Source organism: Dipodomys spectabilis, unplaced genomic scaffold (genome assembly GCF_019054845.1).
Source record: "Dipodomys spectabilis isolate Male_0828 unplaced genomic scaffold, ASM1905484v1 ptg000081l, whole genome shotgun sequence".
NCBI classification, from domain to species: Eukaryota; Metazoa; Chordata; class Mammalia; order Rodentia; family Heteromyidae; genus Dipodomys; species Dipodomys spectabilis.
In genome coordinates this window covers 1,409,933-1,435,870 of record NW_024870758.1, presented here as the reverse complement: position 1 = coordinate 1,435,870, position 25,938 = coordinate 1,409,933, and the positions used below count along the sequence as shown (strand labels likewise).

Sequence of the window (25,938 nt, the reverse complement as noted above, 5' to 3'; positions counted from 1 at the left end):
TGAATCCCCTACCTTCTACCTTATGCTTAATGGGGATTACAGTTGTGGGCTACTTCCAGCTTGTATTTTGAGATAGAGGCCCTCACACTCTTTGCTGGGGCTCTGGCCTTCATCTGTGGACTCTTATCTCCATCTCCCACAAAGCTGGGATAATAGGCGTTTGGGAATAATTTTCTACAGTATGCACCTCTGGACTTGCTTATTTTATCCTCATTCTTTCTCTGGCTTATGTCTCACTATAGTCTTCTCTAAACTACTATGGACAGTCACTAGCTGGACACTCACAGAGAAGCTGGAAGGTGAGGTAGCTATGGATTTTAGTTGTCCTGCACAATCTTGCTCCTATCCTTTCTACCGACAGTACATCCTGTCTCCCCTTCCTCAATGAATTGGCCACAAGTAGGAATATGACCCAGGCTGCATTGGGGCACTCTCTCCTGCTGGTTTACAGAGATTGAACCCTGGATGACTGTGGCTGGCCCAGCCCTAAGCTGTCTTGTTTATAATTCTCAGGCAGAATGTATCAAGAATGCAACATCCTGACATAGGGAGGAAAGGCTCAGAGAGACCTGTTCTCAGCTCTCCTAGAACAAGTTGTTCTGGAGTGATCCAAATGGTACCAGTGCATATAAACTTTAGGCAGAACACTTTTAGGGTCTGTTAGCTACAGTTTCATGTGAGCTACCCTCAGACCTGGGCATTTAGCTTGAGTTTTGAAAAACTAGCTTACCACAGATCCTAAGTATTTATTCTTTTTTTTTTATATGCGCTGAACTCAGAGGGGCTTGAACTCAGGGCCTCATTCTCTTGTTTGGCTTTTTTGTTTAAGGTAGTGCTCTACCATTTGAGCCACACCTCCACATCCAGGTTTTTGCTGGTTAATTGGAGATAAGAGTCTGACAGATTTGTCTGCCCAGGCTTGCTTTGAACTGGGATCCTTAGATCTTTGCTTCCTGAGTAGCTAGGATTATAGGTGTGAGCCACTGGTGCCCAGCTTCTATTGATTCTTGGGTAGTCCCTATGAGCAATAAAGTTGATTTTCCTTGCACTCCTATGCCAGTGTTTAAGCTCACTAGACTAAACCTATCCAAGGCCCTGCTAGAAAACAATGTAGACATCCAGGCACAAAAAAACAAAGAAAGGTTGATTGCCTGCAAAAGAACTGGCAAGACCCCTTCTCACAAAGTAAGAAGTGCCAGCTATTGTCTGAGGTGACCTATATAATCTACAAGGCTAGGAGGCAGAGACCTTGGTGTAGACATGTGGACTGGGGCTTCATCATGACAGGCTAGGATTTATGGTTACTCTCCAAGTGGCAGATAAGGGGTCTGTAGTTGCCCAGACTTGAAGGTCACTTTAAGGGGATCTTGTTGCCTTATATGGTTGTAACTGCCCCAAAAGGGTGCCATCTCAAGGTAAAAGGGGGGGAGGATGGAGGCTGATTACTTACTGCCTGTACCAAATGGGCCTAGTGTTGCCTGGGAGAAGAACCTGCTTAGCTATAGGAAAGGAGCTTATTGGACTAATACAAGGTCTGGAAATGGCAGTGTATGCTGTGTGTTTGAAATACTGTAATGCTAATTACTGTAATATTGTAATGCTCTGTGTAGTACTCAGGAGGCTGAGGCAGGAGGATCTCAAGTTTGAAGCCAGCATAAGTTGCATAGAGATAACTTGTCTCAAAAAAAAAAAAGTCAGTGGCTCACACCTAAACTACTCAGGAGGATGAAATCTGAGGATCACAGTTTGAAGCCAGCCTGGGCAGGAAAGTCTGTGAGACTCTTATCTCCAATTAACTACCAGAAAATCAGAAGTGGCACGGTGACTCAAAGTGGTAGAGCTCTAGCCTTGAACAAAAAAGCTAAGGGACAGCACCCAGGCCCTGAGTTTAAGCCCCATGACTGACAATAAACAAATTAGTTAATTAATTAATTAAAAAGAATGGAAGAGGAGCTGGGACTCCTCGTTTTATTTGTTTGTTTTTGTTGGGAGCAGGCATTTGTTTATTATAAAATTTAATAAGATAAAACATAATTACACCAGTTCCTGTCAAAAGACTGTAGTTCAGAAGTCAAATTCAAAGATCAAGGCTTTTACAAAAAGATGAAACTGCCAATTACATACGAAGAGAATAATGTTTCTAAGTGCTTCTTCCCCTCTGCCCCCTTCTAAAAATCTAGCTTCATAGCTAGGTGCTGGTAGCTTGTGCCTGTACTCCTAACTACCCAGGAGGCTGAGATTTGAGGATTGGGGACTCCTCGTTTTTGTGCCTAGTTGTTATATTCATGGTGTTAGGACTGCTACAGCAGCTGGGTCTGCTTTGAGCCCTTGGTAGGGGAAGAATCCTCATAGATCTCTGAGAACTTCCTGTCAAACTTAGAAGCCTTTTTTCTTTAGCGTGAAAGTCAGTACGCTACCACTTTCCACATACTTTCAGCTCCAGACTCAGGAACTTTTGCACACAGCAAGTGGGGATAATCAACCCTACTTTGGGAATGTTTTATAGAAACCGAGGGTGAAGATAGCCTTATAAATGCTGGGAGGATTTTTTTTTTGGGGGGGGGTCCAGTCGTGGGGCCTGAACTCTGGGCCTGGGCACTGTCCCTCAGCTCTTCAGCTCAAGGCTAGTGCGCTACCACTTGAGCCACAGCGCCACTTCCGGCTTTTTTCTTTTTGCTTATGTGGTGCTGAGGAATCGAACCCAGAGCCTCATGCATGCAAGGCAAGCACTCTACCACTGAGCCACCTTCGCAGCCCCAAATGCTGGAAGGATTTGAGATGGCCTGTGTTAGAACCCAGTTTTCCTGCTACATGGGAAAAGCTCCTCTGAGGTAATAGAAATTAAATCAGCACCTGAGTGAGAGTAGCATGGGGAGGAGAGGGAAAACAGCTGCATCAGTGACAGCAATGCAGCCCTGGGTCCAACACACCTGTTCCACATTGATCTTTGACTCACAAAAACCAGAACACACCTTCCATTGATTCAGCACCTAAAACATCACGATAAGCTCGGCTAGATGTCACTTCTCATGGATAGAATTCCAGGAGACAGGCTGCAGTCTCCAAAGGGCTCTGCAGCTCAGTTATCAGAAGATGAAAATTAGGACCAGAAAGAAATCAGTTCCCCTGACTCAGGGCTCTGATCCAACATCCCAGCTTTTTCCAAGGAATAATTCTCAGGCCTTGCATCTGGGTTGTGAATGACCAGGATGTGGATCTAGAAGGAAGCATGGAGCTGGAGGATCTAATCCATTCAGAAGTGGCCTGGGAAGAGATGTCTCAACTAGATCGTCCAATCAGCAAACCATTAGGCCTTTATGGGTACTGGGCTAATGAAATGAAGTCCCAGGTATATTCTTAGCCCTTTGCCCAGCCTTATCCAGGCAGATTGGCCTCCTGGGGATTTTTGTCCTAGTGTATGCTTTTCTACTTTTATTCCTTCAAGGAAAATCTAATAGTCTGCCCAAAGACATCCACGTCTAATCTCTGCCACCTTTGAAAGTTACCTGTTAGAAACAGCTCAGGATGTTAAGGTGTTGCTTAGGAATAAAGACACCAACTTGAAAGGAACTCTGTAGGGTAAAGTTTACTTCTGCAGATGGTGCATCATCACAGGTAAGCCATCAGCTAAAATCTGGCAAGCAAACACACTGAACAGGAAGCCTGCTCCCTTTTTAACCCCAAGTCTAGCAGGCCCCACCCCTCTGCTCAGATTGGCTGGGCTCAGGTTCACAGCCTGCAAAAGGTGGTGGCTTAATTAACAATCTGAAACAAAAATTCAAGGAGCTTCTAACAGGATGATGCCCTAATTAAAGTGTTGAGGGAAAAGATGTATGTAACTAAAATGTAATTAACAATGGCCAAACCACCAGGCCAAAGCAGGACCCCTTCAGGAAAACCATCCTCTCAAGATTAACAGAAAAGAAGAAAACCACTTCAATAGAAGTATGGCAAAGGCCCTTTACAGTTGCAAGGAAGAATTTTAAAATGAGATTGTCCTGGATGATCTGGTTCGGCTTATTGTGAACATTCAAACCCTTACAAAACGGAGGCAGGAGAAACAGAATCAGAAGTTGTGTATTGTGATCGGGGAAGTAGCCAAGGAGTGGCAGCTGCCCAGGTAGAGGTTGGAAGTAGGGGAGTAGTGGATTCTCCCCTGGCATCTGCAGAAGGAGCCCACCCTGTTGGCACCTCTCTTTAAACCCATAAGCCTTGCTTCAGACTTCTGACTATCTGACTTGGTAGTTATGTTGTCTTAAACTCACTGAGTTGGTGGTAATTTGCTATGGTACCTATAGGAAATGATACATCCTGCCATGTGTCACTGAAAACAAACCTCTGAGGTACTCTTGGATTCCCTTTCTTGGGTTTTCATTCTATGGTTAGGAAATGATACATCCTGCCATGTGTCACTGAAAACAAACCTCTGAGGTACTCTTGGATTCCCTTTCTTGGGTTTTCATTCTATGGTTAGGAAATGATACATCCTGCCATGTGTCACTGAAAACAAACCTCTGAGGTACTCTTGGATTCCCTTTCTTGGGTTTTCATTCTATGGTTATTTTGGGGGAGCGAGGTAGAATAAGTATCAATTGGCTTTTTCAGACATTGAGAAGTATGGTAAAATCTAGTTAGGATACCCCGTTACACCTGGGTTAAACTACTACTACTACTCAGCTAACTCTTCATTTCTGCTAGATTAGAGAGTTAAAGAAGAGGTCTTTCTTGTTTATATTTTGTTTGGATGTAGAACAATTTGAGCCTGTTTCAATGGTGTTGTCATTATAAGAGGAAAGATCAAAGTCAGACTTTAGAGAGAACTTGAAAGTCAAAGTCAAGGTGATAAGCAACAGCTCCTCATATAATAGCCAGTGATGAATTAGAACCAATTTTCAAGTTTATAAACAGCTACAAAGCCTCACAGTCTCCAGAGTAGGTGCTGCCCACAATGACTATTTTAAAATTAAAGTACTAGCAGGTCATTTTCCCCTGCCTATGAAGGATTTTCATCTAAAGGTCTTAATGTGCACACTCATACAATGAGTACTTAGAATTTTCAGTCTGCACAAAAGAAAAAGGAAAAAAGAGAAGAGAGAAGAACATCATATTCAGCCCTTATGAATAGACTCCTTGGCAAGCTGGTTCTGAAAGCCTGAACAGTAGGAAGAAAGACTTGCTGAGTTCTTCCAATAGAATGGCTGCCAATTTACTCTTTCATACAGCCAGCAAATACTTCCTAATTTGTAAATGTTCTTCCACCTTATAACAGGCACTGTTTTAGGCAATCAAAATACCCTTACTATCCACAAATAGGCTGGACTGCCTTACATATATATATATATATATATATATATATATATATATATATATATGGATTTAGTTCTCAGACTGCTGTGTGTCACATCTGCTTAAAATTCAGTGGAAATATTTACACCAGAGCTGGCGTAAATGACTGTTTCCATCCTGCTTAGGGGTGGGAACAGAAGAGATGTATAACTACTGTGAACTAGGCACTTTCATTCTTACATGCTTACATTAACAATATGAAGTACTATGAGCACCTTTGTGGTATAGCTGAAAGGCTGAGTGAGGGTCTAAGCAACTTTCCTGCTAAGGGATGATCCAAAGCTGGAACCACTGAATCTGGCTCCACAAGCTCCAGATCTTCCTGTGAGACCACATGCTCATCCATTAAAAGGAGATGAGGCTGCGTGCTGGTGGTTCACACCTGTAATCCTAGCTATTAAGGAGGCCGAGATCTGAGGGTCACGGTTCAAAGCCAGCCCGGGCAGGAAAGTCCATGAGTCTCTTATCTCCAATTAACCACCAGAAAACCAGAAGTGACACTGTAGCTCAAAGTGGTAGAGTGCTAGTCTTGAGCAAAAGAATTCAGGGAGAGTGACCAAGTCCTGAGGCCAAGCCCCATGTCGGACAAAAAAGAGAGGGGTGAAGGGAGATTAAGGGAGAAAGAGGGAGGGAGAGAGAGAGAGAGAGAGAAATGAGACTGTGGTGGTGGGGAGATTTTTTTCCTCTTTTTTTTACATGATGGTCAATTGAATTCGTTATAGGAAGGGACACTGGAAAGGCTCACGAAAACCAAGTGTCTTGTATCACAAGTCCTGAGATGAAGGTCTCAACTTTTCATGAAAAGCCTCATGGAGAGACATCAGGTAGTCAGGGGCAGAAAATAGGAGCAAGGGGAAGTCTTAAGCCACTGCCTTTCTGAAGATTTCTCTGTGAGACAAATTCCTGGACTATAGTTGTGCTCCTTACCTGCTTGGTACCTAGTCCTATAATGATTAAAACAAAGAAAGATTGTCCCATGGAGTATAAAGACAGGGGACATAGGGCTCTGGGTAGGCTAGTTTGGTTATCAAAAACAGGTCCTTAAGTCTGGACCTTTTGTTGTGCCTAAGAATTAACCCCCCATCAGAGGGAGGAGAAAATTATTGTAAAGGACATTATTGGAGAAACAAGAAAAAATTTTAAATATGTACTCAATATTAGATAATAATAGAGTTAATATTAAATTCCTGAATTTGCTGGGTGCTGTTGGTTCATGTCTATAATACTAGCTACTCAGGAGACTACAATCTGAGAATCATGATTGGAAGCCAGCCCAGATTTGAGAGACTCTTAGCTTCAATTTACCCACAAAAAGCTGGAACTGGAGGCTGGTTCAAATGATAGAGCTGCAGTTGTGAATACAAAACAGCCAAGCGAGTGCAAGAGACCCAAGTTCAAGCCCCAGGCTCATCTACACCACTTCCAGCTTTTTCTGTTTATGTGGTGCTGAGGAATCGAACCCAGGGTCTCATGCATGCAAGGCAAGCACTCTACCAATGAGCCACCTTCCCAGCCCTGGTTCTGTTTTTTTTTTTAAAGTGTGTATAGCTATTTATCTAAAAACTTCTGATTTGCTTTCCTTATCTTTTACATCCCACTGACCTCTCTCAATTCACCTCCAAGCTGCTACCCAATCTGTTTCCCACTCAGTGTGTTGTCCGTAGAGATTTACTGTTATCAACAAGCTCTATTAATTTAACAGAATAGGACAAAAGCATGAACAAAATGTAAGTCAGGGAGTTTTTTTTTAATACTATAAATGAAACTTAGATGAAAAAATGTAAATTAAAAACCATGCTAGAAAATAAAAAAAAAATTAACCCCCCCAATCAACTCAATTAAAAATGGACAAAAGACCTAAACAGACACTTCTCAAAAGACATAAAATGGCCAATAGAAATATGAAAACATACATCATGAGGAAATACAAATCAAACCCATAATATCACCTTATTCCTTTTAGGATGTCTCCTATCCAAAAGACAGAAGATAAGTATTGGCAGAAGAAAAGAGAATTTTGTGTAAGTGTGGTGGCACATGTCTATCTGGGAGGCTTTAGGTAAGTGGGTAATAGCTCAAGACTGGCCTTGAACAAAAAGGGATACTCTATCTGAAAAGAAAGGAGCCAAAGACATGCAGTGGAAGAAACACAGCCTCTTCAACCGCTGGTGCTGGGAAAACTGGGCAGCCACATGCAGAAAACTAAAAGTGGACCCCAGCCTATCACCATGCACCAACATCAACTCAAAATGGATTAAAGACCTTAACATTAAACCTGAATCTATGACCTCATGGGTGTATAACTTGAGCCCAGCCCTTTCTGCTTTAGTTTATTTTTCAGATAGGATCCTGTGTGTTGTATAGGGCTAAACTTCAGACCACAATCCTCTCATTTCTGCCCTACTTTTTTGCTATTGAGTTCCCTATATATTTTAGATATCAACTATACATCCTCATTAGATATATAGTTTAATCTTTCCTCTTGAACTTTGTCTTTTCACCTATTGGTTGCTTCCTTTGCTGTATAGAAGTTTGTTTTTTTTTACTCAATATAGTCCCATTTGTCTAATTTTGCTTCTGTTGTCTGAGATTTTCTTTGCTGGACAAGGATGTTTTAATAAGCTCTCTGGGAGACTAATTGTAGCCAAGGGTAGAAGACCACTGTAGAAACAGGAAAGAAGAGTTCCTTCAGTGATATTTCTCAAATTGTGGTAATTTCCCTTTGTTTTAAAAAAAGGCAGGTTTCCTACTCTGTTGCTGAATCTGTGAGTCTACTCTCTGGAGCCCTGCCTGAGGCTCTCCATATATCATGAGGTGCTAGGAAATTTATATGCCAACATGTAAATTTCAGGGGGACACAATTCAGAATTGGAAAGGAAGAGGAAGCCATATAGGCTGTGATATGCAAAAGAAAAGAGAACATAGAAAAAAAAATTCTGCCCAGTGCAGCACATGTCTGATCCTTAGCAAGAAGGTTTTAGATAACTAAACTTCAGAAAACTTCCCACAGGAAGGAAGAAGACACTAAAATATCTCCTTCCAGGACTGGATCAATTTTTTTCTTTTTTAATCAGGAAGATGAGTGAAAGGGATCAAAGTTATTGTAAGGACACGGAACAAAGCTGGGCACTCATGGCTCATGCCTGTAACCCTAGCTACTCAAGAGGCTGAGATCTGAGGATTGCAGTTTGAAGACAGCCTGGGTAGTAAAGTCTATGAGACTCTTATCTCCAGTTAACCACCAGAAACCAGAAGTGAAGTGAAGCCATTGCTCAAAGTGGTAGAGTGCTAGCCTTGTGAAGAAGAGGTAAGGAACACCCACTAGGGCCCCGAGTTCAAGCCCCACAACTGACCGAAAAAAAGAGAAAGGAAGGAAGGGAGGGAGGAAGGAAGGAAGGAAAGAAAGAAGGAAAGAAGGAAAGAATGAAAAGAAAGAGAAGAAAAGTAAAGAAAAGAAAAAGAAAAACAAGGAGCAAGCCAGGTACTGGTTGCTTATACCTGTAATCATAGCTACTCAGGCATCTGAGATCTGAGGGTCACAGTTTGAAATCAGCCCGAACAGGGAAGTTTATGAAGCATGTATCTCCAATTAGGCACCATAAAGCTGGAGATGGAGCTGTGGCTCAAGTGGTAGAACACTAGCCTTAAACAGGCTCAGGCCCTCAGTTCAAGCCCTAATACCTGCATGTACACACACACACACACACACCACACCACACCAACAAAAACAAAAATTAAAAAGGAGAATATTATAGAAAAGAGAAAATAAAGAATTATATTTGCAGTTGAATACAGATTAATTCACAGAAGAATTCCCCATATCAAACATTTTTAAAGACTCCAGATGGCTTCAAGTGACTTTCTAGCTCTGAGCCTGTGTGAATTTGAATGAATTTGAGCTTGAAGGCAGGGAACTAACTGAGTGATCCCTGAGTTTCATTGGAGTCCTTGCTTTCATCAATAACAGGCTTCTCCGTGACCAGATAACATTTCCACACTTTCCAATCTGAATTCTGTTACTGCAACCGGATATTATTTCTCTCAATCTCAAGCAACAATGAAATAGTTATTTCTCCCTTTACAGAGGCTCATATCTATACTGAATGAAATGATTAAGAACGGGACATCATTCTCTGGATAGAGACTAGGTAGAGATGCATTAAGCTAACTTTGAGAGAACACGGCATCCTCTTGTGTTGTGGACTTTAAATACAACAGAAACACTTAAAAGAATTATTAAAAATAGAATCATTTAAGTACAATAAAATCATTTCCATTTTATGACTAAAGTATGGTTCAAAGTAAAATGGTTAACACTGAGCCACACTTGAGCCACACTCCCTGATCTCAACATAGAATTTTTTTTTTATTGTGAACATACTGTACAGAGGGGTTACAATTACATGGGCAAGATAATGAGTACATTTCTTATCAAGCATTGCAGCCTCCTCCTTTGTTTACCCTTCACATCCCTTCCCAGCCTTCCCCTGCTCCCCCTTACCCAATCCTCCCCCCGCCACCAAAGTTGTAAAGTTCATTTTCGACATGACAACTTGTACTTCTCATTGTTGCAACGGGTCCACCTGTATCCTTATTTAAACGACTTGCTTTTCCCCTTCCCCTCCACAAATTATACTGACATCAGATACAGTGAAAGCAGGGGTTATACTGTGGGGGAGGGACATTTAGAATTTTTGTAAAAAAAAAAAAAAAGCAAGAAATGCTTAAAACATCTAAATTATTATTGTTTATGGAAATGGTTTAATTGTTACAGGAATATCTTGACACTTTAAGAGTCAAATAACGTTTCATGTAGTAAAATTGCAGAATACATTGAGTTGCTGAAATGTGATCCCATTTTAGTTAACATTAAGCATGTGTTGTATACATAAGAATAGATGCTCAGACTAAAAAGTCTCAAAAGATATTCATAGCAGCAAATGCTAGGATGGCCTACCCAGCAACCATTTCAATTGTGTAGTAGCCATCTATTTGGTTTGAGTGGAATTGACCCATATAAATTTCCAAATTTTAGCCCTACTCATGGAGCCAATTAGTTTAATCCATCTTTTCTGCTACAGAAATTGGTTCAAGAATGGCAGGTGGCCAAGCCAGTACTTTGTATCCCTCAGACCTTTAGGATATCCCATAAGTAGGCATATGGCTGACTTAGGCCCATCAGGAAGAGAATCTAAGACTTTAACTTTTCACTTAATAGTTATTGACTCAGGCTTTCTCTCTCTCCTCTCTTCGGCTCCCTTCCTCCTTTTAACTCCAAGCCATATTTCTCTGATGAAGTATATTATCCTACTGATGCTACTTTTTAATTGTGAGGTGACTAAGCCTTAAGATGAATCTGCTATTTTAAAAGGCAAAATAAGGAGATAGAAGCAACTGAGTGTTATTTAATTATGTGGCTGAATGATTTAATTAAACAAAACCCAAAGTCTGTCCTACCTCAGGTCTTTGAGAATCTCTTTACATTTCCTTCTTAAGATGTTTAAAATGAAATGATTATAAAAAAAAGAAATGATTGTTATGACATTGTAGTAGCAGAACACTGAAAACAGTCTAAATGCTCATTTACTCAGAAAATGATTGAAACAATTATGTGGATATTACATAATTGTATTGTTTTGTCCACTTTAAACTGAAATTTTTTTGTTATATAGTCTGAACTGATTACATATACCCAATTGTTATAAGTATTTAACCCTAGAAATGGTGTGTATGAGTGTGTGGGTAGAAGGTTGATAGGGAAAACTCATTTACTTCCTACACTTTTTTGCACTTCTGTTTGATTTGACTTTTCTTTCTTTCTTTCTTTTTTTTTTTTTACAATGAAGTCATGTTATTTTCTTTTATGATTGAAAGTAATTTCCTTAAATAACTAGAATAGCAAAATATAGAGTTGTTTCACTAAATGGTGTATGTCAAAGTATTGCTGGAAATATTCTAGTTCACTCTGAGGTATTGAGGGTGGCTGGCAGGGAACAAAGGAGGAGCTTTTGGGTGCTGATGGCCTTCTGTTTACTGAAGTGGTTTCATATGCATGTTGGCTTCATGAAATTTCATTGAGCTGCTCCTTTAAGATTTGTGTACTCATCTACCTGCATGTTAAACATCAACAAAATGTTTTCATAAAAATGTGGCAGTCAGGGCTGGGTATGTGGCCTAGTGGTAGAGTGCTTGCCTAGCATGCATGAAGCCCTGGGTTCGATTCCTCAGTACCACATAAACAGAAAAAAGCTGGAAGTGGCACTGTGGCTCACCTGGTAGAGTGCTAGCCTTGAGCAAAAGGAGTTCAGAGACAGAGCCCAGGTCCTGAGTTCAAGCCCTAAGACTGGCAAAAAAAAAAAAAAAGTTGCGGTCATTGGAACTAAGAAGATTGTTAAATTTAACATCATCCAGTCTTAATAGCACCTGCCAATGTACATTCTGGATGGGTGGAGAAAGATGTCTCTTCAAGAGGGTTGTAGAAGCTATGCAGGGCCTAGGAGGAGTTGCAATCTCTGGGTACTGTTTCAGGGCTCTCTGTGTGATCAGTCCCAACAACATGGCCAGATCAGGTTATTTAGGGGTTTGATAAGGGAGCAGTACAGTTTATTCATTTCTTTCCTTAACACCTATTATTTTCTGGGTACTTGTTTTCTTTCTACATTGTGGTAAATGTCTGACTCACTAGGCTGAGTAAAATGTTCTTACCTTGAGAAATTTTCTATCAGGTAAAAATTGACAAATTAACTAAATTATAGAAATAAAGTGTTACAAGAGCTATATCAGAAATAAATATGTAAAGATAAAGAGTATGAGATGTGTCAGGAAAAGACCTGAGTATCGAATACAGGGGGAGCCTGCATTGGGCTGGGTTTGAGGGGGAGCCAGCCTAGAAGGTCCTTCCATGAAGAGCGATTCACAGTGCAAAAGCACATACATATGATTGAGTTGTCTAGGCAAGCTTGGGAAATCTAAGGTATTTTTGCCTAGCTGAGGGATGGGGATTGAAGGATGAGGGAGGGACAGAATGTTATACAGAGAAAAGAGTGCCATAACTTCCCTTAGCAGGACTTAAACCTTTATTCTAGAAACAAGGGTGACCAGATGGACAGTATGTTAGCATGATTTTTTCTTGGTAATAGGAGTATGCAGAATACTGGAAGAAACTAGACTTGGGAAAACATTGTCCATGAGACTTCTGCCACACCTTTTAGGGGGTATTAGATGGTAGAATTAGCAGGAATGGGTGCTATAGTTTGGATATGAAATGTCCCCAAAGGCCCATGTACTCAATAAGGGCCCAAGGCATCTTGGCCAGGCAATCATGATATGAAACCTCTGAAGCCATGAGCCAAAATTCACCTTTCCTGTATGTAAGCTGATTATCTCAGGTATTTCTTGGAAACTGAAAGCTGACTAACAATTTTGGTTACCTCCTACATATAAAGGGTAAAAGAAAAGGGCCATCAAGATGAGGTATTTCTAGAATTCTGGCTAGGAAAGATGGTACTTCAGTTTGTCAACAGACAGAGGCTGAAGATGCATAGATTTGAGGTCTCTGAGTTGTGAGTGGGGCTTACTCAGCTGGAGATGGTCCCCCAGAGGCAGCTGGATTCATGGGTCTGGGGTCCTGGGGAAGACACCAGCGTGATAGGAAAGGAGAGTCAATGCCATCAACTTTTTCTTTTCTTTATACAAGCAGGAGAAAAATGAAGCATTTTTTTGAGTTTATGTAACTCCCTTTTCACATATCAGATTCAGCTAACTTTGACTTTATTCTTGGGAATCTCTACTCCTCCTTTGACATTCTCCATTGAGCTGAGGGAGATGACTCAGGAGTTCTTAGCAACCACTGCCTGAGTCCATCCAGGCCAGTCTGTCTAAGCCAAAGAAGACTGATCTTTCTCAACGTAGCTAGTCATTTTGGGTAAAAAAAAAACAACCATTATAAGATAAAACAGATACTTAGAATCACACAACACAAATTCATGGTCTAATAAATCATTATTGAACAAATAGCTACCCAAATGAAGGAACAGAACTTTCCCAACTACCCCTGAAGTGCTTTCTACATGCCCCACCCCCTGCTCCTTCTTTCCTCAAAAGGAATTATTTAGAGAGAATTGTGGATCCATACATTTGTTCAAAGTTTTTAGGTAATTTTTTTTTTTTTTATCACAGATGCCCAATCCCTGCCCTTTCCTGGGATGCCTTACCACCCTTGCAAATGTTTGTTAGCACTCATCCTCACAAAGCATGTCCAGATGAACCTTCTCTGGTGGAATGTCCCTCTGTGCTGCCACTGTGCCACTGAAGCCATCCCATGTCTGTCCTAGATACTTATATCTCATTTGATTTTGCCTTTTGTTAATTTTGTACTCGCCTCCCCTGCTCCTTCCTGAAATCTATTATGGATTCTATCAAAGTAGAAGCAAAACCTTCTGCTCATATCTTCCACACCCGTGCAGCTCAGAGGGTGGGTCATTAGCCAAAAGCACTAGGGAACTGCAAAAACTTGGTCCTCTCCCAAGGCCTACTGAATTAAAAATCTTCATTTTGCCAAGATTGTGTGGGATGACGCTTGTGCACATTCAAGATGAAGAGCCCTTTGTCCTCCAGCAGACTCTACATGCAGACTACACATTGGACTCATGTCAGGGTCCCATCCCCAGAGATTCTTAAGCAATTCATCAGGAGTAGGAAGGTTGGTTGCTGTGTCAAGAGTTTTAAAAAACTTCCTGATGGAACAGGTACTGGCCCTATTTTCTCAGTTTTAACCTTAAGGTCTTCTTTCTGCTAGAAGATCTCATTCGGTAGGCCACATCACATCTAGGTGGCATGTCTCCTAGATCATCTTGTGATAATGGTTGCACTGCTTTTTACAACAGTTTCTTTAGATTCACTATTGTGGTTATGAAATGAATTCATGGATAATACATTAACATATAATTTAAAAATCAATATAATGGCCTAAATTATTACCAAGGAGGAGCAAAAGTAGTGACATACATAATTAATGTGCATTTGCACATAAACATCCAGTTGGAGCCCGATTAGAAGTCATAAAGTAGTAGTTGGATATTTGCACCTACTTACAATTTAAGACCAGAAAGAAGACAAGACTCTTTCTTCATTTTTGACATTTTGAAACAATAGCTAAGTAAATGCATTCCTAAACATGGAATTGCTGGGCCTGTGGCATTTACACGGGTGATAGGCACAAATATGTCTCCTGACCAGATACCCAAAATGGAGGTAGCTTCAGAGTCCTGATTTTCCTAAATCAAAAAGAGTACCTCCTGTCTTAAGACTTGCATAGTGGTTGTATTTCTAGAACACTGTGTATTCAAAAGTTACCAACATATTTTGTGTTTCTATGTAAAACAGAGATAAAGTTCTAGTAATTGAACCATATTTTAACATGGTCATGAATCCAGTTTGACATATGAAACCTGCGTGGGACACAACCTTCTGGATCTGGGGTTACCCCCACTAAATACTTGGAGCCCCTTTTTCCAATGATTATAGTAAGGAATGAAAGCACCTGTAATTTTCCAATATACTCCCCTAGGGGGCAGTACTGCTGTGGATTGTGGTGCTAGACAGTTTAACATTAACAGGAACTCTTGGTTTATTTATAAAACAAGTTCAGCACTAGCTGAGTGCAGAAGACAATGGAAGAAAAACAGTAAAATGCCTGCCCTCCAAGAACATAAGCTGATATTATCTTCCAGTTAATTGTAGGAGTTGTTTGGGGGAACACAGTGTCCTTGGCCTCCAAATAAGTGTGTGTGTGTGTATGTGTGTGTGTGTGGTGGGTGAAGATCAAATAGGCACCAGCCTAATACATGACATGAGCAGTGAATTAGTAATTACATTCAGAAAAAGGAGCTCTGAGGGGTAAGCCATACGAAGAGAAATCATTCTGGAGAAGGTAATAGTAGCTTATTGAATTAGGGCAGATGGAGCATGAAGGAAAATATATTTACTCTAGGAACACAAAACAACTCCTATAACCTTAATTCTCAAAGTGTAATATTTAGTCCAGTGGCACAGGCAGCACTGGAGGCCTGTTAGAAATGCAGAATCTCAACCTCTATCCAGACCTATTGAATCAAAATCTGCATTTTAACAAGAACCCCAATATGCAGAGGGGCAGAAAAGGCAGGTGTGACAACTCTCTCTTCCCAATAGAAAGGTATTGTCTGACAATCTCATAACAAAACACAGATTAACAGGAGAAAGGCATACCATGATACTGGAGCCTTTGGAAATGTAGACCCAAAGGTCTGGGGAAACTCCATTTTTATGCTTAGATTCAATGAAGAATGGATAGCCAAATTGGAATGGTAATAGGCTGGGTAAGAAATCCAGTAAGGCCTGTTTGGATTCTCCTAGTGGCCTAGGTGAGTGAACTTTATGGCCAGCTCTTATACAGAAAGATAGGAGTGGGTTAGAATTATATTTCTAGAGTTTTCTTTGATTTTTGCCAGCATGGGGGCTGGGAGTGAATTCAAGGTCTCTATCACTTAAACTACACTTCCTGCCACTTTTTATATTATTTTTCAAGTGAGGTCTTGCTGTATGCTGGAACTGGTCTGGGCTGCAATCCTTCTATTACTGGAGATGACAGGCATATGCCACTGCATCCAGCCACTGGTTGATATGGAATCTGGCAGACTTCTTTTGCCTGGGCCAGCCTTGAAATGCAATCTCCCTGCCTCATTTCTAGGTTTTGTGTCTGGCCTTGGAAGACTGGAGAAGGGTTTGTTTCTATGAACCACCTTGTTGGATGAGGATTTCCAATTAATTTCTCTGGCTCGCCTTGTGGGATTTAAAAAAAAAAAGGCAGGAACAGCTCAGAGAGGTCTTGCTTCTGAACCTCCTTTCGGCTCAAAGTACTCATCATATCTAGGCACCATACTTTGGGACTCATTTTTTGAGCACAATCGTGTTTCAGATTCACTGGCCTGCAAACCCAAGCAAAGAATGAGCAGTTACTCTCTCCTTTTTGGTGACAGCCTGCTACAGAACAGGGTGTATGTGTGCAGTAGAGGTGCAGGGTGAGTGTAGTTTAGTGAGAATCACAATTGGTTGTTGTAAAATATATATCAGAATAGGTTATGGGGGAGGGGTAGAAATTAAAGATTTCTAGACAGATCTAAGCTCAACTGAATCACTGAATCAGTTTTGGGGAGCAAAGGAGAAATACATATTTAATAAACAAATCAAGTTAGATGAGAGTTGGGGATGTAACTCAGTGCCAAAGCATGTGCTCAGAATGTGCATAGCTTTATAATCCCTAGTACTTATTTTTTTGGTGCTGGTCCAAGGGTCTGAACTCAGGGGCCAGGGTCTGGGTACCGTTCCTGAGCTTTTTTTGCTCAAGGCTAAAGCTCCATAACGTGAGATACAGTTCTACTTCTGGCTTTTGACGGTTAATTGGAGAGAAAAGTCTCACAAGATTTTCCCTGCTCTGGCTGGATTTGAACCTTGATCCTTCGATCTCAGCTTCCTAAGTATCTAGGATTACAGATTCTAGGAGCTACAGATACTAGGCTACTAGTATCATTTAAAATCAAGAACAACAACAACAAAAACATCCAAAAACTTAAAAAATCCAGACAGGATGGGGAGAGGGAGAAGTCTTACAAAATACCTCTTAAGATTTCAACCAGAGCCTTCATCACACTATGATATAGTCTCTAGTATTCATTCATTCATTCATTCTTCTTCTTTTTTTTGTCGGTCATGGGGCTTGAACTCTGGGCCTGGGCGCTGTCCCTCAGCTCTTCAGCTCAAGGCTAGCTCGCTACCTCTTGAGCCACAGCGCCACTTCCGGCTTCCTAGCAGTTTATTGGAGATAACAGTCTCACAGAGTTTCCTGCCCCGGCTGGCTTTGAACCGTGATCCTCAGATCTCAGCCTCCTGAGTAGCTAGGATTACAGGCTTGAGCCACCAGCACCCGGCCATTCTTATTTATTATTCATTCATTCTTCGTATGTAATTCTATGATGTCCATTGACAGGATAAACAGGAGGAACAAAATCCAGGAGGTGAAGGGATGGAGGGTTTTTAAACTATAGCTGAAGGACCATCTACTTTGCAAGACAAAACTAGATTTCATGCGGAGAATTTTCATTGTTTTGGGCCCAGTAATCATATTCTTTTACCTCTAAAATGAGCTTTCAGACGGGAAGAAATCAGTGGTCAAAGCCAGTCAGTCAACTCACATCAATTTCAACCCAACCACCACCAAAATAAAACACAAAATAAAATGAGATCCTGGTCTTCTATCAGGTGATCTTCCCATTGCACCACGGCAAAGGCATTTAAATCCTGCCCTGATTCCAATCGCAAGCCTAGCGGAAATGAGCACGGAAACCGGTTACTATTTAGAAAACAGGATGGATTCCTTTAAATGAGGAATTGGCATTTTGGAGTCCTCAGATTAAATTTAGACACTGATATAAACCTAAAGATGAAATCTCGTTGATGCTATTACATATAAATTCAGCCTGTGAAGCGGCAGGTTTCCCGCTGCGCCTCTCTGGGATTCAGGGGAGCAGGCGCACGGGGTAGGTTGCGGCACAGCTGGCCAGACGCGCCTGGCCGTGCAAGGGGACCACTAGCTCCCTGTGGTCAGAGACAGACTTTTAGGGAAGGCTTCGACTTGAGTCCGGGATCCCGGGTGTTCGGAGCAAGAAATGAATGGGTAGGAAAAGGCCCAGGGAGGGTCACAATGGGGAACTCCAGGCATCTGCTAGAGCGCTTGCTGGTCCAACAGAGACTCCATCCCTAGGCTAGCTGGTGATCCAGGGAAACTGAGGGCAGAGTTAAAGCATTTCAAGAGCACGCAATCAACCGCAGACTTGGGGGGCCGCTGAATCCCGTTTCCCGGAGATGAGGGTGGCGGCCTAGGCAGGCGGAGACCCGTACAGTCTGAAGCCTCGAGAGGCTCAGCAAGAAAAAAGATGCCAGATGAGGGGCGCTGCCCGCTCGCCTGCCCACGAGAGGCCACTGACCGGCCTCGAGGAACGTGGAGACATCGGGTCCGCCGGGCTCTCCTGGGCACCAATCCGCAGCGCGCATGGGGCGCGCCCCTAGTCACGCCCTCGCCAAGCCTTGCAGGAGCCGCCCGGGATTCCCAGGCCCCCAGTGGTCCCGTGATCTCAGCGTACCCAGTCTGTCTGGGTCCCTCCCTCTTCACGCACCTGGGTGCCCTGACCCAGGTGCTCGGGCTCGGGGGGGGGGGGCCTCGGGGCGGGTCCCTGCCGTCCGCACCTGCCCCCAGAGGCGGGGCGCGTGGCGACAGCGCGGCCTCAGCCTCGCCACCAGCCTCGCTGGCCTGCGGCTCTCAGACCTGCCCCCTGCCCCCGCCTGCGAGCACCTCCACTCCGCCGCGCCCGCCCTCCCTGTCTCCACGCGGTCGGTCCACCCGTCCCTCCTCCGCCCGAGCCGCGGCGGCTGGCACTTCTGACTTCAGTCCCCGCCGCATTCATCGCCGTCGCCGCCCTTGGGATCTGGAGCTCCGCGCCATGGAGACGGCCACTGGCAGTGAGCGCGGGAGCCCCCCGGGCCCCGCAGTGCCGCCGCCGCCGCCCCGGGGCCACGCGCCCTTGGCTGCCGCCTCCTGCCCAGGCGGGCTGAGTCCCCCGGCGCGCGAGCCGCCGCAGCCGGAGGAGGAGCGGCAGCCGCGGATCAGCGAGAGCGGCCAGTTCAGCGACGGACTGGAGGACCGAGGTGAGCGGGCACCGCCCCTGGCCGGGGCCCCTTCCCCGAGCCGGGCCCGCAAGGCAGGATGACTTTCGGTCCCGCCTCTCCCTGATCTGGGGTAGGACCTAGACAGGTGCGGGGCTCCGCGTCTGCGAGGTGCTGGGGGTGGGGGGCGCCGAGCCCGGACTTCCCGGCCAGGGCGCAGCCCCACCTCCCGCGGTCCGCACGGCCTCGGCGGCGGCGGCGGCTCCTCCGATCCCCTCCGGGGGCCCCGGCCTGCCAGGCTCGCGCCCTCCTCTCGGCCGTCCCCGACCCTTCCGGCGCGCACGGGAAAAGTTTGCGGGAGCGGGTGTTTGGCCCCGGGAGCGCTTGGCTCCGGGGGGATGGGGGACTGCGGACCCCGCTCAGCGCGATCGGACCCGGGTTCGAGGCGTCGTCTTTTGTGATTCCCGATCCTGGCTCTGCGGACCACCCGGGAAAACTTCCCTCGGGCCAGGTGTTTCTCCCGGTGGCCGCGGATCTGATGCCAGCACCAGGAAGGGTTAAATAAAGGGAGCTCGCTCGATCCTGACCTGCTTCTGGATTTGGGTGGGCCCGACCCTTCCTGGGGTCACAGTGGTCACTGCCCTGCCTCGTGATGATGGGGCCCGAGGGCTGTGACGTTTGCGTTCGGGCTACAACCTCATCTGGATGGGTGCCACTGAAACCCGGTGCTTCCCGGACAGCGCGTCTCCAGCCCTCGGGAACCCCTTCCCGCACACCGGCCGCGGACTCCCCGCACAAATCCGCCTCCTGGGGGGACAAACTCTACCTTTCGCCTCCTTTGAGTTGTCCTCCTGGGGCGGGAGGATTCCCTCGTCCCTTCCCGCGTGTCAGCCCTTTTCCATCCCGCCCTCGTTCCTTTCGACTTGGATCCCTAGCGGACGGAGCCGGCTCCTGATCGTATCTACCCACACCTTTCGTGGTTTCCAAATGCCCTCCCCAACCCTCGCAAAGAATCAATGGCCCTGCTACTAATCCTTGCAGCCCAGGGGTGGGGGGCGGTGAGGGGTGGGGAAGGAGGTGGCTTTTGGCACCTTCCTTTTCTTGATATCTTCATTTTGTCGATTGTGGAAGGTTTATGTATTTTCGTCTTAGCAGGTTTCTGTCCTATTCTTAGTATCTCCTGTACATTTTAATTTTTTTTTTTTCGTATTGGGATGCACGATCTCTTTCTCCTCAGAAATTCCGAAGTGTAGCTTGTGGAAATAGGATAAACGTGGGACGAGCGGTTCCCAGGCGCAAATGCCTGGAGCTGCTCCAGTTGCAACGAGTTCTGCACCTCTGGTGCAGTTTCTCCTGTGTTCTCACAGAACTGCAAAGCCTTTGGGGGCCCGGGACTGGTGACCTCACTAGCACCCAGCCAAACCTGTCACTTTGCATTATAGGGTGTGTAAATGACTTCGGCCCTGAAACGAATATTAAGATTAAAACATTTTTTTTTTCTATTGAAGAAGGAAGCCCAGCTTGAGCTGAATTTTGTAGCATTGCAGGTCATCTGTAAGACCTGGCCTTTTCTCCCCATCCCAGAAAATGATGGGAGGGGGAAAAAGAACAAGAGTCGGTTAATATTTAGCAGTTCACGCACAAGTGTAAAAAAAAAAAAGTCTTTCTGAATTCATTCCTAAGGTTACTTGCTAGTGGTCAACTGAATTTCATTTTCCATTATATTGCCGCCTGAAAGCATTCACTGTTCATAAACTGTCTTAGTGTGAAAGCATTGCATATCACACACAGAGTCTCTGTTAGGATGAATCCTGCCCACCAAGGAACCCAGTGCCTGGTGCCCTGGCGAGCTAGCTAAGTCAGTGTGACATTCTTTTGTTTGATCCACTTTTGATCGCAAAGAGTTAATAATGATAAGGGAGTCATTTTGGCTAAATAAATTAGAAGGTTACCTGGGGGGAGGTTTATTGTAATATTTTGTATTTGTGTTAATTTTTTTTCTTATGGGGCTTCATCTTTGCAGAATTGATTTTTGATATCCCTTGAGAATGGTTTGAATGCTGTGACCTCTTTCTTAATGGTGCTAGGGACCAGGAAGAGGAAACCTCTGCAGTCACCTGCTGTGCGGTTCTCCATCCAGCCAGGGCTGGCTTTCTTCTACTCAAATACTTATTGGTTATAAGGGGAGGGGGGGGGTTCCTCTTGATAGCTACTGACAGTTAGCTGTCTCTTATGTGCTAACTTCCTTTTGATCTATTAGGACCCTATTGAAGACTGCTTCGAACTCCAATCAAAGTCTAGCTTTATAATCCAGTGTTTGGAAACATACTCCCCTTAGAAGGGCTGGTTCCCAGAAACCTAGCTAGCTCAGAATGTCGGTCATTACGGTGCTATTTCCTTCAGCCTTTTGTTCAGGGAGCTCGGTGGTTTAAGATATGTAGGGATTAATACTTCTTTCCCTTCCCTTTATATCTAATAGAAATTCCTCTTCTTGTAGAGAACTAAAAACAATTTTTTTTAAAAAAAGAGAACACAGTGAAAATGTGCATCTACCCCAATAGAGGGTCAACCCAACACGAATAAAATCACATGCTTGGTATTGTCATGTAAAATTGTAAATTTGAGTGTTGAGGTTAGAAATGTAAATGTGGAGGCCACCTGTGCTTAGGAGGGTTCCAAACCTGCATACAGATCTGAAACCTTAATTCCTATGGCACAGTTCTGCCTCTCCAGGCTACTTCACTTCTTCTTCTGAAGTACAGCTTCTTAGAAACTTCAGGGAATTCTCATCACATCTTTGTGGCTTGTGAGTGTGAGTGTGCATGCATCCAGCATGGGTGTAGAGATAACTGTGTATAGACCATTCATTTAGGCTGGGCTTTTGTAAGTCATCACATTCCCCTTTAAGAAGAAAATGTTTTCCATTTGGCTATGTTTTTAGGTAGGAAAACCAGAGGGGACTAAGTAAAGATTGGATAGAAATGGGGGATATTCTTCTTTGGAGTAGTTTTCCCATTGCAGTTACTTCATTAAATTAAAAAAATTTTTTTTAAATGGGGAAGGCACCAAAGAACACATTGGGGCAAGAACCTCTATCCCACTGCTGAGAGAACCAATGTCACCGTAGCAGGTAACATAGCCAGGAGGCTCTCATCTGTCTGTTGCTGGGAATGCTGACCCTTGGTGGGTCAGGTCCACATGTGTGGTCAGGACCGGGTATTCTTGAAAGCAGCTGACTTAGGAAAAAATATGGCATTTGGCAAATGGAAATCTTAGGCCATGGTTGTTACCTTTTTTTAAAAAAATAAGTTTTTTATCCTGAAAATACCATACAGAGAGGTTACAGTTACATGAGCAAGGTAATGAGTACATTTCTTATCCAGCATTGTTGCCTCCTCCTTTGTTTTTCCCCTACCATCCCTTCCCTCCCACCTCTTCAGCTACACCCCCCCTCACCCCCAACTAAATTGTAAAGTTCATTATTCTACATAGCGTCTTATATATCTCATTGTTGCAATGGGTCCACCTGTATCCCTATTTAAACAGTTTTTCCCCTTCCCCTCCCCAAATTATACCAACATCAAATACAGTGAAAACAGGGGGAGGGACATACAAAGCAACAAAAAAATCACATGATACCTTATAAGTACATTAGAAACAATAGCAAGGAAGAAATAAAACCACTTGTGTCCCTATCTTGGGGTTCACTTGGCTTAACATGATCTTTTCTGACCTTACCTTTTGGAAAACTACTTCTAAAAGAACTCTTCCTTGCATTTACTCTTTCTCACCCTGTAGCTAAAACCCTTGGATATTTGCAACCAAAATACATAGCAAATGAGCCACTTATTTGAGTTTGAACATGAAGATTACAAATTCATTTCTCTTGGCCAGGATGAAAGGAAGATTTTTTTTTTTAATACCTCATCTGGGAAAAGGAAAATAAATGATCAGGGGTGTGTGTGAGCTGCTTCTAAATTATAGCTTCACTTGGGTGAAAGTAGTTGAAAATCTCAACTCAGTACCTGAGGAGTAAACAAAGAATGACTTCCTGTATTTTCACCTTTAGGGTGGAATTTAACAGGAGAGATGGTTTTTTGTGTTTGGTTTTTCCCATCTAGATGCACTTATGAAGGAAGATTTTGGGAAAACCGTACAGTGAGATGGTGGAGATGGAGATAATATTTCCTGTTCTCACCCACAGGTGACAACCCGCAGGTTTCAGTTATTTAACAATTATTCTCTGGGCTGTGAACAGAGTTCACTAAGCAGCCTTCCCTACATTCCTGTTTGTTCAGGGCCTATTCAGGGATGCATGTGGCTAGGTTATAAATGGAACTAAGGAATTTCTATGGTGTATTTGTTTTTTATGTATTTCATATATATGGGCAGAATGCATTTTTTTTTGGCACTGGTGGAGGCTCAGAAAATGAGTCTAGCACATTGAAATGCTGAGGACTCTGACTTTAAGGATCTTGAAAGGTGTTAGAAAGCACTGTCTCTTCTGATCTCCTGCCCTTCTTCCTCCTGGTCCCCCTTTTATCCCAAGGCAGTCCATAGAAACTAGAATTCTTCTTCCCCAAGGTGGCTCATAGAAAGCAGAACTTCCTCACAGAGTATCATAAAAACTTAGAAATATTACCCTCACTTCCCTTTTCTTTTCTGTGTAAGGGCTGATCACAGAGATCTCTGACCTCCCTTGTTTAATAGCAGGTCAATCACAAGACCCTGATTCCAAAAGTGATTATGCCCCATACCAAGAAGGGAATAGACAGACAGGCCTTGCTCAGTTTCCCTTTGAAGTTTACTACTATTTAATCATACTATTTCTTCAGTACAATCCTTTTTTTTCCCATCAAACCTAAGCATAAAAATAGCTCTCCCTGTATATTTGGGTCTTCATTTCTGAAGGCTCCCATGTCACATCAAACTAACACATTTATTGTGCTTTTTCTCCTGTTAACCTGTCTCTGTACTGTACATGTGTCAGCCTTGTCCCTTATTATGGGCAAGGATAAATACCACGCCCTTTCTGCCCTGTAGCAACTAGAAGCATAGTGTGGGGCCAATGAGACAAATGAGGTGATGCATAGGTGTGCTATGCCTTACACTGTGGCATTTTCTAAAATGGGCCCCTAAGCTTTGATGACCAATTTCTTCTTTTTCTGAAGCTGGTGTGAAGAGGTTGTTCAGCCTCTGAGAGGAATGTTGTGGATTGTGTAGCCAGAGCTGGTATAATGACCTTCTGCTTAGATAGAATGCATGGCTGAAAATTTGATTCTCTCTGCAACTAAGAAAATGCATTCTAGGGGGTGACATTGTCCAAAAAGAAATGCACTCATTAGCTGATTTATGTAACTTTAATCCCTCTGTACACCACCTTTATAATAACGATAAAAAATGTGAATAAAAATAAAATGCATTCTATGATGAATTTTCAAAGGAGAAGAAAGAAATAAAGAAATATAAATCATCAAGTCCATTCTGACCCCAGGCAGTTAAAGCTTGAGCATTGCCTGGGTATTGTCACAATGCAATGTACAGGAGACAAAAAGAAAATGTATTTATGTTACCAGATGGCCTGCCTAGGAAACTACCCTGGCTTTCGCAGGTCTACTCTACTTTAATATCCTGAGAACATTTTGGTATGTGCTTGGTACAAGGAGAAGAAGGAAGAAAAATACGTCATATAATTTGGGCCCAACAGCTACTGTCAGTTGTGGTTAAATGGTCCATTTTCTACTGTTAGTTGTCAGGAGGTACGGGGAGGATTCTTACAGCCCATGATTCTTTGCTTTGGGTAGAATCCAGTTCTGCAATTGAGGATGTGCTGGTGGGTCCAGGCAAATCAGTACCACAGCCAAGGAGCCCAATTCCTTAGTAATTGCTGTGCTGTTTGAACCAAAATGGCCTTGTTGGATGGAGCAGCTGCTACCTGAGCCAAGTAACTTAGTGTGGAGATGAGGGAAAGGCCTGGTGTGGCACATCAGGGAGTGGTGGGATGTATGGTATTCTGCTAAAGAGGCCAGTTGCTGTCATTCTGTAGAAATCCATGCCCCATATTGCCAGAGCCTGTGCTTTTTTTTTGAGGGATGGCAGAAAGCTTGATTTTCATGTGAAACCTCCTAATTGTGAAAACACAGTATGTGCCAAACAAAAACACATCTTGGCCCACGGGCTGTCAGTTTGTAATCTTTGGATAAGAAATTGTAGCTCTGGCTGTGGGTTTCTTAATAAGGAAATATCTAACTTCCTTTTCTCCTTGTTTTCTTTTGTTTTGTTTTGGTCAGGCTTACTAGAAAGCAGCACCCGGCTGAAACCTCATGAAGCCCAGAACTACAGAAAGAAGGCATTGTGGGTCTCCTGGCTTTCCATTATTGTCACCCTGGCCCTTGCAGTGGCTGCCTTCAGTGAGTATCAGGAATCTTGCTGATCGATATGGGCTGGTGTTGCCTGTCTTATTCTCTAACCCCTGTGGGATATGCTTTTGCTTTTAGTTGACTATTATTGATGAGTGAATTTTTTTTTAGATGGTAGGCTAGTCAAGGTACTTATAAATTAGTAAGATGGCTTCTCTCTCTGCTGAGGGAGAAGATATTATGAAAAAGAGACAGAGCCGTACTGAGAGCCTTGGCACTCATCAGTATGCAGGATTGTGGAAGTAGATGTGGTTGCCAGTGGAATAGTGAAAATAGTTCTTGGTGGATGCTTTCAGCTTGGGCTGACATGTGACAATATATATCCTTGAGATTCGTATTTTGAGCCTAATGCAACAAGATGAGTGCAATATTGCAGTGAGCTCGAACTCTGCCTCACCCCCATTGTATCTTGCGAAAGGTTTGGAATAAAATCACACATCCATTTTTGAGAAAGAAAAATGGAAGGGCCTTCTCT

At 43.4% G+C, this 25,938-nt stretch overlaps 1 protein-coding gene across 1 annotated transcript in view; it reads left to right on the top strand.

Moving 5' to 3' along the window:
* Nucleotides 1-18,718: 18,718 nt before the first annotated feature.
* Tmem163 (transmembrane protein 163) overlaps nucleotides 18,719-25,938 on the top strand; it is a 220,282-nt gene continuing 213,062 nt past the window's right edge. The window contains exons 1-2 of the mRNA XM_042683511.1: nucleotides 18,719-19,086; nucleotides 25,335-25,454. Of these exons, the coding sequence (XP_042539445.1) occupies nucleotides 18,882-19,086; nucleotides 25,335-25,454 (325 nt within the window). The 5' untranslated portion in view covers nucleotides 18,719-18,881. The remainder of the gene's footprint in view (nucleotides 19,087-25,334; nucleotides 25,455-25,938) is intronic.